The sequence below is a fragment of the Terrapene carolina genome, unplaced genomic scaffold (assembly GCF_002925995.2).
Source record: "Terrapene carolina triunguis isolate 2854851 unplaced genomic scaffold, T_m_triunguis-2.0 Scaffold66, whole genome shotgun sequence".
Lineage (NCBI taxonomy): Eukaryota > Metazoa > Chordata > Testudines > Emydidae > Terrapene > Terrapene triunguis.
The window spans coordinates 91,050,431-91,063,683 of NW_020664417.1; the positions used below are offsets into that span (position 1 = coordinate 91,050,431).

General features: G+C 46.3%; 1 protein-coding gene across 2 annotated transcripts in view; it reads left to right on the forward strand.

Moving 5' to 3' along the window:
- The first annotated feature begins 7,252 nt into the window (after window positions 1-7,252).
- SMYD1 (SET and MYND domain containing 1) overlaps window positions 7,253-13,253 on the forward strand; it is a 45,089-nt gene continuing 39,088 nt past the window's right edge. Inside the window, exon 1 of one of the 2 annotated variants that reach the window (XM_024217739.1) lies at window positions 7,253-7,667. In XM_024217739.1, coding sequence (XP_024073507.1) covers window positions 7,531-7,667 — 137 coding nt within the window. In that variant the 5' untranslated portion in view covers window positions 7,253-7,530. The remainder of the gene's footprint in view (window positions 7,668-13,253) is intronic. The other variant, XM_024217740.1, reaches the window with a different exon arrangement.

The following is a 13,253-nucleotide window of genomic DNA, read 5'->3' on the forward strand; positions in this document are numbered from 1 at the left end:
TGCATCTGGATGCATTTATTGAGCTCTGCTTCCAAAGAGACACCAGACTTAGTGAGTAGCAACTTGAGAGGAAAGGGATTCCACCCTGCATCCAGGCACCACACACAACCCCTGCAAAGGCCCCCTTACCCAAGCTCATGCAAGTGGACATGGCATGAACCCAACTGGACCTTTCCAAACAGGACCAACAGCAGCATGAGAACTTGTGTTTTTACCGTGGTGGCACTGGCCACATGGTGTCCATCTGTCCAGCTAAGTCCCTAAACCCTGTGGTTCCAGGGAAATGAACTTGCAACCTCAGGCAACTTCGAGAAAACTCCATCAAACCCCCTCCAGCAACCCATTCTGGGTGCCTGGTCCGATACAGGAAATGTCCCCACACCTATAACTTCAATTACAACTCTGGCTCCAGGATTCTAGATAGATACTCTCCCACTCCCCTTCCCCTCAAGAAGCCTTATTGACTCTGGGGTCAACAATAACTTCACGGATACTACTGTGGCTCAAGTACTCAGCTTACCCATACAGACTAAGGCCACCCCTGATTTAGTCGAGACAGTCAATGGATCGCTGCTAGCCTCTGGCTCCGTCAGTCAAGAGTTTTGGAGGTGATGGTTGGGGAGCACTAGGAGCTCCTCCAGTTTAGCCTGATCCGGTCATCACACTTCTCTCTGGTACTTGGAATCTCCTGGTTGGCGAAACATGACCCGGATATCTCGTGGAGTGAACACACCGTGACATTTAATTCTAAGTTTTTCCAGGAGAACTACCTCCAGACTTCCAAGCTCGAGCCTCCAGAACCTCAGGTTCGATGCCTTGCCCGGGCTTTGGAAACAGGGAGAGATGCCTGGGCAACAGAGCAGGCCTCCTTGCTGCTAGGGTCAGCTATCACACTCCCAACAAAATACCAAGAGTTTTCAGATGTATTCAGAAAGTGAAACACAGACACACTATCCCCTCACTGGGAATATGACTGTCTGAGCAACCCGCGGGGGGGGGGGGGCTGGCTTGGGAGGCAGAGGGGAGCCACCCCCCAGCACTCACCGGTGGCACGGCTGGGGCCAGGTCGCTGCACTTCCCACTGCCGGTGAGTGCAGGCCCGGCCCTGCTGCAGTCCTCAGAGGTGGGAAGAGGCGGGGCTGGGGTGGCGCAGGGGTGGGAAAGAAGGGGCTGGGGTGGAGCGGGGGCGGGGGCTTTGGGGAAGGGGTGGAGTGGGGACAGGACTGGGGCAGAGCAGGGGCGGGAAGAGGCAGGGCTGGGGTGGAGCAGGGGCGGGGGCCTTAGGGAAGAGGCGGGGCAGGGGCTGGAGCAGCACGCAGGTGCCCCAAATTTCCTGGTGCCCTACGCAGCAGCGTACTTTGCGTATGGGTAGGGACGGCCCTGGATGGACCACTATCTGGTTGCCTGCTTAGATGACATCCTAATTTACTCTGAAGACCAGCCTATGCACAACCAGCATGGCCACAAGGTCCAAAAAGGCTCTGCCAACATGGACTCTGTGCTAAGCTGGAGAAATGTATCTTCAGTCAGCCCACTGTGGAAATTCTTAGGTTACATTCTCTCTGCTGAGGGAGTCTTTATGAATCTGCAGAAGGTGGAAGTGGTTTGCAAGTGGGCAACACCGTGAAGCAATTGAGAAATTCAGCACTTCATTGGGTTTGCAAATTTCTATAAACGCTGTTTACGAGACTACCCCCAAATCCTGGCCCCTATAACTTCTCTGTGGGAAAACCTGCCCAGGTGTCTTGGACATCAGAAGCCCAAGAAGCCTTCACTCACCTAAAGGTAGGGTTCACCTTCACGCCCATCCTCGTGCATCCTGACCCAAGTCAGCTGTTTATCCTGGAAACCAATACTTCCACCATCGCCATTGGAGTAGTGCGGTCCCAAAAACAGGGCCTCAACAAAGAAGTTCATCCCTGTGCATATTATTCCCGCAAGCTCACTCCTGCCAAGTACAATTATGAAATTTCAGACAAGGAGCTACTTGCCATCAAAGTGGCTTTTGAGACCTGGAGGCATTATCTTGAAGGAGCCAGACACCCAGTTCAGGTGTTCACTGATCACAAAGCTCTAGATTACCTGTGCTCTGCGAAAGGTTTAACCCAATAACAGCTACACTGGGTTCTCTTTAAAAAGAGTCTTAAAAAATTTAGTTTGAATAACACAGATGCCTACTTTAGCCTGTTGGACTATCGGAATATACTGATGGGAGATACAGGATCATCTGCCCAACTCCTCATGAGAAGACGTCTAAGAGCCAGATTGCAGACTTCATCATAGTTGTTGCAACCTAAGCGGATTCAAGGAGACATACAAACTAGCCTAAAATTGAGACAAGTGAAGCTATTTCTTTGACAAAGGTGCAAAGCCTTTATCACCACTGGAAAATCGAGAGACTGTTTGTATTTGGCATACAGGAGCATGGAAACTAGCAAAGGTGGCAGACCAACACACTGCTCCAAGATTTTATCTCGCTGAGACAAAGGAAGGAGATCTCTGTAGGAAAAACAGAAAGGATTTGATGAGCACTAAAAGAAATGTGCAGAAAGGGAATGGAAACATGGAACAAATAGAAACTGTGTCAACATCCAACTCAGAAATGCAAGCAATGCCAGACCAGTTTACTGAATCTACTGAGGCTCAAGTGGTCAGATCAAATTCAGGAAGGAAAAAAAAAGGGGGAGGGAAACACACTGATACTCCCGTTATTATCTCTAAATGCAGAGTGATAAGAAAACCTGCTAGATAAAGAGACTAATTGTTCTAGACGCTTTAAGGATTCAGAGTAGAGTTATGGATGCTAAATTAAATTGATATTTTTAAGTAAAAAAGGTGAAGTTCAGTTAAATTGTATGTCTTTATTTTAAAAATAAAGGACGATGTAATGATATTAGGATCTTTGGAGTAGGAACCAAAGTTACCCACAGTGGTGGGTGGGTGGGGGGGGGGGGATGATGTTGTGAGCATTATTAGCAGAAGCACGAGGCTAAGGCACTTGGAGCCAGGCAGGTAGCTATATGGTTTGACTAGGTAAGTAAATTGTTTACTGTTATTTAAAAAATCTCCAGTATCTTTTTGTATGTTATAATAGTAACTTGGCAGTAGCTATTACACATACTATTAGTGGACCTGAATAATCGCAGTAGGCTTCCTACCTCGTTCGGGCTTTTATCAGTAGGTCTGAAGTAGATGACCCAGTACAATTTCTTTTACAGCACTTCTAGAGAGAGAGAAAAACTTTAAAGGAATGCTAAAGTGAGGGGCTTTTCTGTCTTTATCTCCATTAACTGCAATGGGAATGGAGGATGTTCACCTCCACAGAGGATCAGGTCTTATGCTTTCTGTAAATGCTGGCAAGTCCTTGCTTGGTTCCCCTGACTCACTCTTTTTCATGTGTTAATGAATATTGTAGCTTATTATTGATTGATATAATAAATCATGCAGTGACCAAGCAGAGGATGTTTTTGAAATGGAGTCAGAGGGGTTGCATGTGTCTAAGGGCTGGTCCACACTGGGGCGGGGGATCGATATAGGAAACGCAACTTCAGCTACGAGAATAGCGTAGGTGAAGTCGACGTTTCCTATATCGAACTAAAAGTACTTACTTCGGGTCCACGCGGCGCAGGCAGACTCCCCCGTCGACAGCGCTTCCTCCTCTCGGCGAGCAGGAGTTCCGCAGTCGACGGGGGAGCGCTTCTGGGATCGATCTATCGCGTCCAGATGAGACGCGATAAATCGATCCCAGAAGATCGATCTCTACCCGCCGAATTAGGTGGGTAGTGTGGACCAGCCCTAAGTGAAAGCAAAATGTGGCTCAGTTACTACAAACTAGCACTTCTCCCAGGCCCTCTGAAACCACGGTGACGGGCATGGTATAAGAACCTGAATAGAAGTGTGACTGGGGGTGTTGCAGGGTGCTCCTGCCTAGTGGTCATAGTTCACTACAGTGGCTGTTATGCCTGGTAGCGGTAATCCACAGAGGCGTCAGTCCCGCCTAGTGGCAATAGTTCAAGGTGGTGGCAGTCCCGCCTAGTGGCTGCCATCTGGGTGGGAGCAGGGGAGCCCAGGCCTGCCTTTCCCCTCCGGGTTCAGACCCATGGCCCTGTGAGGCTGACTCAGCTGCTCACCTGTGTTCGTGTGGTGTGCAGCTTCCCGTCAGCTTCCCTGGGTCACTCTGTGCTCCAGTCCACCTCCCATCTGGCTGCTGCCCGACTCTGGGGGACGTCACCTTCAGGCTTTTGGCCAATGTCCCCTTTGCTTACTGTCTCGATCCTGGCTCCACTCCGGTCCTCCCTGGGAGCTCCCAGGGTATGTCCTGCTCCCTGGCTTGCCAGCTCCAGATTGAGCTGCCTGACTGGCTTTTAAACCCCAAATCCCCCCCTCCCACTCTGCAACACAGCCTACACAACATCCTCTGGCAAGGAGTTCCACAGGTTGACTGTGCGTTGTGTGAAAAAATACTTCCTTTTGTTTGTTTTAAATCTGCTGCCTATTAATTTCATTTAGTGACTTGTGTTATGAGGAGTAAATAACACTTCCTTATTTACTTTCTCCACACCAGTCATGATTTTATAGACTTCGATCATATCCCCCCTTAGTCGTCTCTTTTCCAAGCTGAAAAGTCCCAGTCTTATTAATCTCTCCTCATACAAATGCCATTCCATACCCCTAATCATTTTTGTTGCCCTTTTCTTAATCTTTTCCAATTCCAATATATCTTTTTTGAGATGGGGCAACCAGAACTACACACAGTATTCAAAATGTGGGTGTACCATGGATTTATATAGAGGCAATATGATATTTTCTGTGTTATTGTCTATCCCTTTCTTAATGATTCCCAGCATTCTGTTCACTTTTTTGACTGCCGCTGCACATTGAGTGGATGTTTTCAGAGAACTATCCACAATGACTCCAAGATCTCTTTCTTGAGTGGTAACAGCTAATTTAGACCCCGTCATTTTATATGTATAGTTGGGATTACATTTTCCAATGTGCATTAGTTAGCATTTATCAACATTGAATTTCATCTGCCATTTTGTTGCCCAGTCACCCAACCATACAACACAATTTCATAACTTCATATGCACTAATGATATACATATTTAGATAGAACAGTGACTTTCAGCAGATCATATCCTTTCCCCTGATACCTTACATGGCATGCTTTATATGCGAGATCACAATTATATATAAATGAGGAATGGGGGGGTTACAGAACACTCCCCCAAGGTATAGAATGTTACAGTAGGTCTTCATCCTGCTGCAAGGGGAAACTAACAGGCAAAGGCCCCCGGATTACACATTGCAATTGCAAAACAGAAAAGGTCAGATTGTGCCCAGTCCTTGCATAGGAGCACAAGATGGTGGGATGGCACAAGAAGTGCCCTGCGCTGTCCAGCAGAGATCTTCATAAGTCCCTAGCTAGTAAGTAGGCCCTTCATGTAGCATCTCCTGTCTGCCTTCCAAAGGGAAGTTGTTTATTTTTAATCCAGCCAAGCTCTTGTGTGCTCTACTGCTAGATAGTTACTGATAAAAACCCAAGTTAGACCGTTGTGTTGATAACATATTTTAAAATATGAGAAATAAAGTGATTTTTGTCTATTAAATGTTTCCATTCATTGCTTCCCAAGGGCAGGATTCCTACAGTAAGCAGAGGTTAGGAGTGTGGCGGGGAGTTGAGTGGTTTTGGCAGGTCCCTCACACAAATCCAGATCACCACAGGAACCTCCCCAAGAACTACTTGGAGATGGATACACTCACATGTCAATGCACAATAGGAACGCTGGGCACATGCAGGGCTCTAGACTTGGGCCCGAGTCTATGATGCACAACTGAGCAGTTCTGACATTGTCCAGAAGATGGCAGGGGTGTGTACACATACTCTCTCTCTCTCCCTGGCTCGTTACATACAACCCTAGTTAGACAGAGTTCATCCTCAAGGGGCTGGGGGTCACTCAGAGGAATTAACCACGTCATCTCTCTGTGCCTTTGTTTCCCCATCAGTTAAAGTGTATAATTCTTACCTGCCTCTCAGGGAAACGGGGATACTAAATCCATGAGTGTTTATAAAGCACTTTGAGACCCTGGGATGAAATGGGCTCAGATACCAATGTGATGGGCATGTGAGGTTACCATGAACTTTAAAAGTGCAAAGTCTCATTGAAGAACTGTAAGATGCTACATAGCAGTATTTAGCTGATTGAGAGTCCAGGGCCACATTCTTCGCCTCAGCGACAGCAGTGTGAATGTGGAGCAACCCCGCCAACCTCAGTGAAGTTGTTCTGGATTTACACGGACTGGGTTTGTAAAGGGACCTCCCAATTAGGGTGACCAGACAGCAAGTGTGAAAAATCGGGACGGGGGGGGGTAATAGGAGTCTATATAAGAAAAAGACCCCAAAATCGGGACTGTCCCTATAAAATCGGGACATCTGGTCACCCCACCACTCAATGCAGCAAAAACAAGCCTACTCTCAGGACTGCAGGCTAGGAACTTGCTGCTTTATTAAATGCATGCCCCCAAACACAGCTGGGGGAAACTCCCACTAACTAACCAGTGAGGGGTAGGGGTGGAGCATGGCACCAACCCCTAAAACTCTGAGTAACCCAATTAACCCCTTGATGACCACTTTACTACCGTTGCTGTAAAGGGAGAGCAGAAACTGGTCCCCATTTTTGTAATTTAATTGAACTCCCTGGTAATAATTCTCTTCCTCTCCTGCTCTGTGGGCCCAGTTCATCCATCCAATTCAGCGGAGAGGAACTTGGGTGAATGTAGTCCTCCGGCATGTTATTTCATTGAGCTTAGCCTATTAAACACCGGAGGGAATAGCTTACATGGCAAGCCTACGCTGAAAGAGACGCCACGTTTCTGCAGTCCTTCCAGCATATTCCCCATGCTTCTATGAGCTGCTTGGCTGGCATTTGAAAAGCGACTTGTCCAGGCCTGTCTTCTCCAGCAGCACTCGGGGCACGTATTTGACTACGGCCCCCTCTCTCCTACTGTAAATCTCACTGGGGGAGGGAGGGGGGGGAAAGCAGCATTGTTTCCTTACTGAAAGAGACCAGATGACAGCGCAAGGGACACGCACCAGCCCACCACTTACCACTGTCTCAGCTGTTGGCTCCTGACAGACAGAAGCATGTGGTTTCTAAAAATACCCTCCTAAAGAAAATACGTGCTCTTTCCAATGGGAGAGGGTTAATTAGACTCTGTGGCCATAACCTATACAAATGCTTTCAGCTTGGGAAAATAGTTCCGTCGTGTTTTTCAGACGGGCTTATCCTAATGAAGCAAACAGTGCTGGTCACGCAGGACCAGCCCCTTTGATTTCTGGGCTTACAACTATATGAAGTAAAAAGCTCCCCCCACAAGTGGAAAATGGTACAGCCTCATGTAGGTGGGTGTGATGGGGACCATCTATTTCTAGGATTGGTCTGTGGCAACCCAAAGGTGCTGAAAAAGCAGGAGTGACAAGGGACCTGGCTCACAGTGGGAGACCTGCATTGCAAGCCTGGTTTCCCTGACATGACACCAGGAGAAATGGAGATGGTGGAAGTGTTCACTTCAGAAGGCAAAGGCAGGGGGTTGAAAGCAGCCAAGGAATTCTGGGCTGGGGATGTCATCTTCGCGGAGCCAGCCTACGCTGCGGTAGTTTTTGACAGGTAAGAGAGAAGTTATTACACAGCAAAAAACCAATCTGTGCTACTTGTGAAGCCCGATCTGGCTGCAGTCGGTGAAGGCTTCATTAGAGTCTGGATAGCATCAAGAAAAGCTCAGAATCGCAGTCAGCAGCGCTCCACTGTGAGTCATTCTGTGGAGATGCAGGTCACAGCGGCTGTCCTCTTGCTAGGATGGGATAGTCAGTCTGCTTGCCTGTTTTAAATACAGTGCAACCTGCTTCCGGGACATGATCTTGGAAGGTGCTCAGCGCCTTCAGCTTCCATTGAGAGCAGAGGGAGTGGAAGGAGCTCAGCGCCTCTCAAGATTGGTCCCCAGCGAATTATTCAAGTGGATTGCAGTGTGTAAGCTGCAATTCCAGTTACAATGAACCTCTAACTGACTTTGCTATAGGAGGCTTCCACTATATACTGTATGATGCAGGTACAATATGCCATTATGCTTTGTTTTCACATATAACCCCTTTGACTATATACATAGAGAGGGCACTAATGCTGAAAGTCAGTAGATACATTCATGCCACTGATAGTTTGTAATAGCTTGAGATTCTTTCATCCTGTGCCCCTTTATAGCCAGTTGCCCCCAAACAAATGGCCTAATACATAGAACTTGGCAGCACTGGGCCTGCTTTAAAATGGTGTTGTACTTGCCAGTGGCTGAATTAATGGGCTGGGCTGGTGCAGTCATCTTTGAGAGGAGAGATTGGATTTCTGTAACTTTCCTGCGATATTGACGAAACCCCAAAGTGAATCCTGATGAAGATGCATTTTCCAGTTGTGTTACCTGTCATGAGCTTCTTATTTTTACATGAATAATATTTGATCAACTTCTCTTGCGGATGTGGATGTTGAGGGCTAGATCTGCAAGGGATTTAGGCACCTAACTGCCATGTTAGGCACCTAAGTCCAAAATTTAGATCTTCAAAACCCCTGCTCAGATGTTGCCTCTCCCTGTAGATGCCAATTTTTGGTGTTAAATTCCCTTAGGCACCTACATTCCCACCAATGGGCATGCACAAAGCTTCCTGATTCCTGGTGCCAGGTGTCTAACTCGTGCTTAAGCACCAATGGGATCCTCAAACTAGGCATTTCTCCTGCCTATGTGGTCTGTGGGGCCTGGTCCGGTGGGCATTTTCAGATGCCACCTAAGAGCACAGCAGATCAGGCCCATCATAAAGCTCAGGTGATGATTATGCACATATGCAGTGGGCCAGGGGTTAGGGTATTCAGCTGAGATGTGAAAGGCCTTGGTTCAAATCCTCTTTGCAAGGACTTGCGCCCATGTCTCCAATTCCCATGCGAGTGCCCTAACCCTTGGGCTAAAGGTCATTCTGGCCTGGGGGTTTCTCAGTCTCTCCTGGTGAAGCTGTTCCACTTTGTATGAAATCCTTAAATACTCAGCAGGGCAGGAACTAGAAGCTGGTTCTCCCAGGCGAGTGCCCTAAACACTGGCCAGCAGAGTCATTCTCACTCTTTCTCGGGCCCAATGAATATGAGATAATAGAGTTACTCTGGATTTGACATCAATGAAATTACTCCACATTTATATTGGTGTAACTGAGAGCAGCAGTTGGCCCGAAATTCTTAAATGTGAAACTAACCTTCAGCTGCCCTTTTTCGTTCTGCACTTAGTAAAAGTCTAAACTTTCCTCAAGTGCAGCACAAAAATGAATTCTGGGATTGAATTTTGCTCAAAACTGCCATTCATTTCAGTGGGGGTTCTGCACATGGAACAAAGGTAGGATGTGATCTTACCTATTAAAGCCTTCTACAAACAAATGGTTTCTTTGAATGAGGTCACGGGTAGCATCTAACCCAAGGGTCGGCAACCTTTCAGAAGTGATGTGCCGAGTCTTCATTTATTCACTCTAATTTAAGGTTTTGTGTGCCAGTAATACATTTAAACGTTTTTAGAAGGTCTCTTTCTATAAGTCTATAATATATAACTAAACTATTGTTGTATGTAAAGTAAATAAGGTTTTAAAAATGTTTAAGAAGTTTCATTTAAAATTAAATTAAAATGCAGAGTCCCCCGGACTGGTGGCCAGGATCCGGGCAGTATGAGTGCCACTGAAAATCAGCTCGCGTGCCGCCTTCGGCACACATTCCATAGGTTGCCTACCCCTGATCTAACCTTTCACTGTGCTTTTTAACTCTCGTCATCTGGGCTATTTTAAATCACTCACATTAAGTGAATTTGCTTGGCAGCTCCATGTTACCTGGCATGAAAATGAGCTATTGAATGGAAAGAGTAGAAAACAAATGTGTGGAGTTGTTTGTGTTTGCATCTTTTCACTTCCTCTTTCCCCGCCAGTGCAGCGTCCGTGGGGAACATGTCTATGAACCTAGCACAATGACAACATAGAGGTGGAGGCCCAGATCCACAAAAGGATTTAGGCGCTAACTCCCTGAGAGGGGCGGGGCTTAGGTCACACCCTTTGCTATTGGTTAGCTTAGGTGGTTCCCTTCTCAACATGCTGGTCTTTGTGGATTTCATTCTTAGGCACCTATCTCTCCCCATTCATTGTATAGAAAGTCTGGGTGCAGAGCTCGGGCCTGTGGATTCCACTGGATGGCAGGACATCTAAAAGTTAGATGTTGCAACACTGAGCATTGCGATACGTAATCCCTTTATGGATTTAGTCCCTAGGTTTTTATTTTGCATTTTAACATGTCATTGCAAGAGCTGCTATTTTAAAATGTAACTGCAAATATAACACTGGCAGACCCCGGTCGTTGGTGTGCGAGAGCGAACCTGGGACCTCTGAAGCTAAATGCATGAGCCTCTACTGCATGAGCTAAAAGCCACATGGCCCTTAGTTAAGGCTGTAGAGCAAACTCATTCATCTCTCTCTAAGTGGTCTCGGCGCCACTGGATGGGACAGAACACCACACTCAGGAGGTGTGTGGGTTACACAAACACAACTGTAGTTGAATTATGCCTAAATACCCACAATGGGTAGTGCTATATAAATGCCAAAATCGATTAGACTAACAGACTATGGGCCCTATGCTGCTGCGAGTAGGCCAGATTCTGCCTCCCCTTCCATTGGCCCTGATCCAGATCCCATCAAAGTCAATAGGGGTCTTTCCATTGACTTCAGTGGGCGTTGGGCCAGGCCCATTTTGTAACTTACTCTGCAATTAGTCCCACAGGAATCAATGGGTCTATCTGTGAAACAGGTAGTACTCACTAAGAGTAGGGGTGGCAGAACCTGGCAGTACCTATTGAACTCAGTGGAAAAATGGAAGCAAGATCAGGACTAAGAGGTGATTTTATAGTGATTTGTTCCTAAGCATGGCCGTTTGATGCCAGTTAATCATTCTGGCCAAAGCTGAACTAGGCTGGGTCTCAAGGATCCCTATAATGAACTTTTTTTTTTTTAAATGAGCAGCAGGCTAATTAAAATACCTCTGGAAGAATGTTTTGTCTCAGGCAGAGACAGCAGTAGCTTGCACAGAATGTTCTAACCCTATCTTTAAAATAAAATGGTTTTATTTAGTTAGGGTGTTTTTTTCTTTGAAATATGTTCATAGTAAAGGGACACAGCCCATTGAGACTAGTCTTAAAGATTGTAGCTGCCTTGCAGACTCATCTAGAAATGGATCGTTATGGGGATTGGTCCTGCTTTGAGCAGGGGGTTGGACTAGATGACCTCCTGAGGTCCCTTCCAACCCTGATATTCTATGATTCTATGATTATACACCGTTCTTGGAGAACTGTTCTTGGGAGCCAGTTATGCTCATGTTAAAGACCTAGACCTTCTTCAGTCAGATCTTTCCGTACAGATCCTTATCTCTATGATGAGCCCCTTTGACTACAATGGAGCGATTCCACTTTACACCAGCTGAGGTCAGGCCCTTAGATTGTTTTCTTTGACATGAATAGGCTGCTTGGTCTCTTGCAGCTAAGGATCTCAAAGAGCTTCACAAGCCCTCATTAATCCGCACAGCGCCCTGTCGAGGTAGGTATTATCCTATCAGTGCGCCACGTATTCTACACTGCTCTATCTACTGACCACAGCAAGCCACATCCCCACGTGGTGTAACTTGCCATCACCTATGTCTATGAACGCCAGCTAGGGATTGGGACCAATATACGGAGCTTTGCAGGCTTACGTGTGGAAGCAGTGTGGAAGGCATCGGTATGAAAGTCTGTGTCTACACTAGATTATTTTTCTTATCATTTCCTACCCTTGCTGCTACCAGTTCAGCTCTCCCTGTGCTAATGACTGTGGAGGTGCTATGTGCTAGTGTAAACAGGCTACCTGTTTTGCCACCATGTCATCTTCCAGGTAAGGCCCGTGACTCGGGGTGTGAATTGCTAGTGAAAGTCCTGTTAAAAGAAACTTTCCATTTTCTCTTCCCCCCTACCCCCCGCAACCCCTTTTTTATTTTTTGAAAAATGATCCTTGGAAAATGTCAATTATTATTGGGACCCCACCCCCCAAGTTGTTTTCAGTGTAAGCAGAACATAGTAATCCCTAGCTATACACTATACACTATTTATAGTCAGACTCCGGGGGCAGCTGTTTCAAAGCCTTGCAGGTTTTGAAATAATACAGTTCAAAAAAATCAGTTCTATAAATAATTCCAACATTGCCCCCTCCCCTCAAAAATGTTATCTGGACAGAATAGCTTACAGTGCAAGGGACTTGATGTTATGTTTGCAATGGGATAGATTTCCTATCCTAACAGACCTTTTCCTTCCCGAACTTCTATCAACAGAACAACAGTCCATCTAGTCTGGTATGCTGTTTCTAAAAGTATTTCAGAGCATTGGGGATCTCCTTCTACCTCTGTATGATGCACCAAACTGTGCTATATTATACCAAAGAAAGACATTTTTCCCTAATCCCAGCTGGTGAGCAGTTCACCCCCTTATTATTTGTATTACAGTGCTGCTTAGAGGTCCCAGCTGAGCCCAGAGCTCCATTGTGAGGTGATGGGCAGACACATAGTAAGTGATACTTCTTCACTGCTCCAAAGAGTTTACAATCTAAATAGACCTGGCGGAAAAAGGAAGTGTTATTATCCCCATTTTACAGAAGGGGAGCTGAACCAAGCCACAGAGGATTATGCAGTTTGTGTGAATTCAGATGAGAGGTCTAACTGGCTCACTTTAAGTAGTTGTTGCTCCGGTGGCTGTCATTGGGTCCTTAGAGCATATCGGTAAAGTTCATCCCTCAGCTACATACATGTGACTGCTCCCAATGAGTTAACTAGGTTTGTATAAATGAAGGATAATAGAGCCACATGAGTTCAAAATTCCTCTTGCATTTTCCATAAGACCTGGGCTGCTGCTTCACTTCCTGTCCTTAAAACTTCATGTGGTTTTGTTATGCATTGTTTAAAAGGTTGCTGTGCTCCTCCCCAGAGGTGGCTGCTTTTCAGCGATGAGTGAAATGCTCCCTATACATGCTGCATGTCAGTTTTGCTTTGGAATCCTTCTACACAGAGATACTATTAATGTGAGATCAAAACCTTTACTTTCTTCCTGCTCTCATGGGGGAAAAAAAACCAACAGCCCAAGGTCAGTGGTTCTTCTGCGACACATCCTCCTGAAAGCCT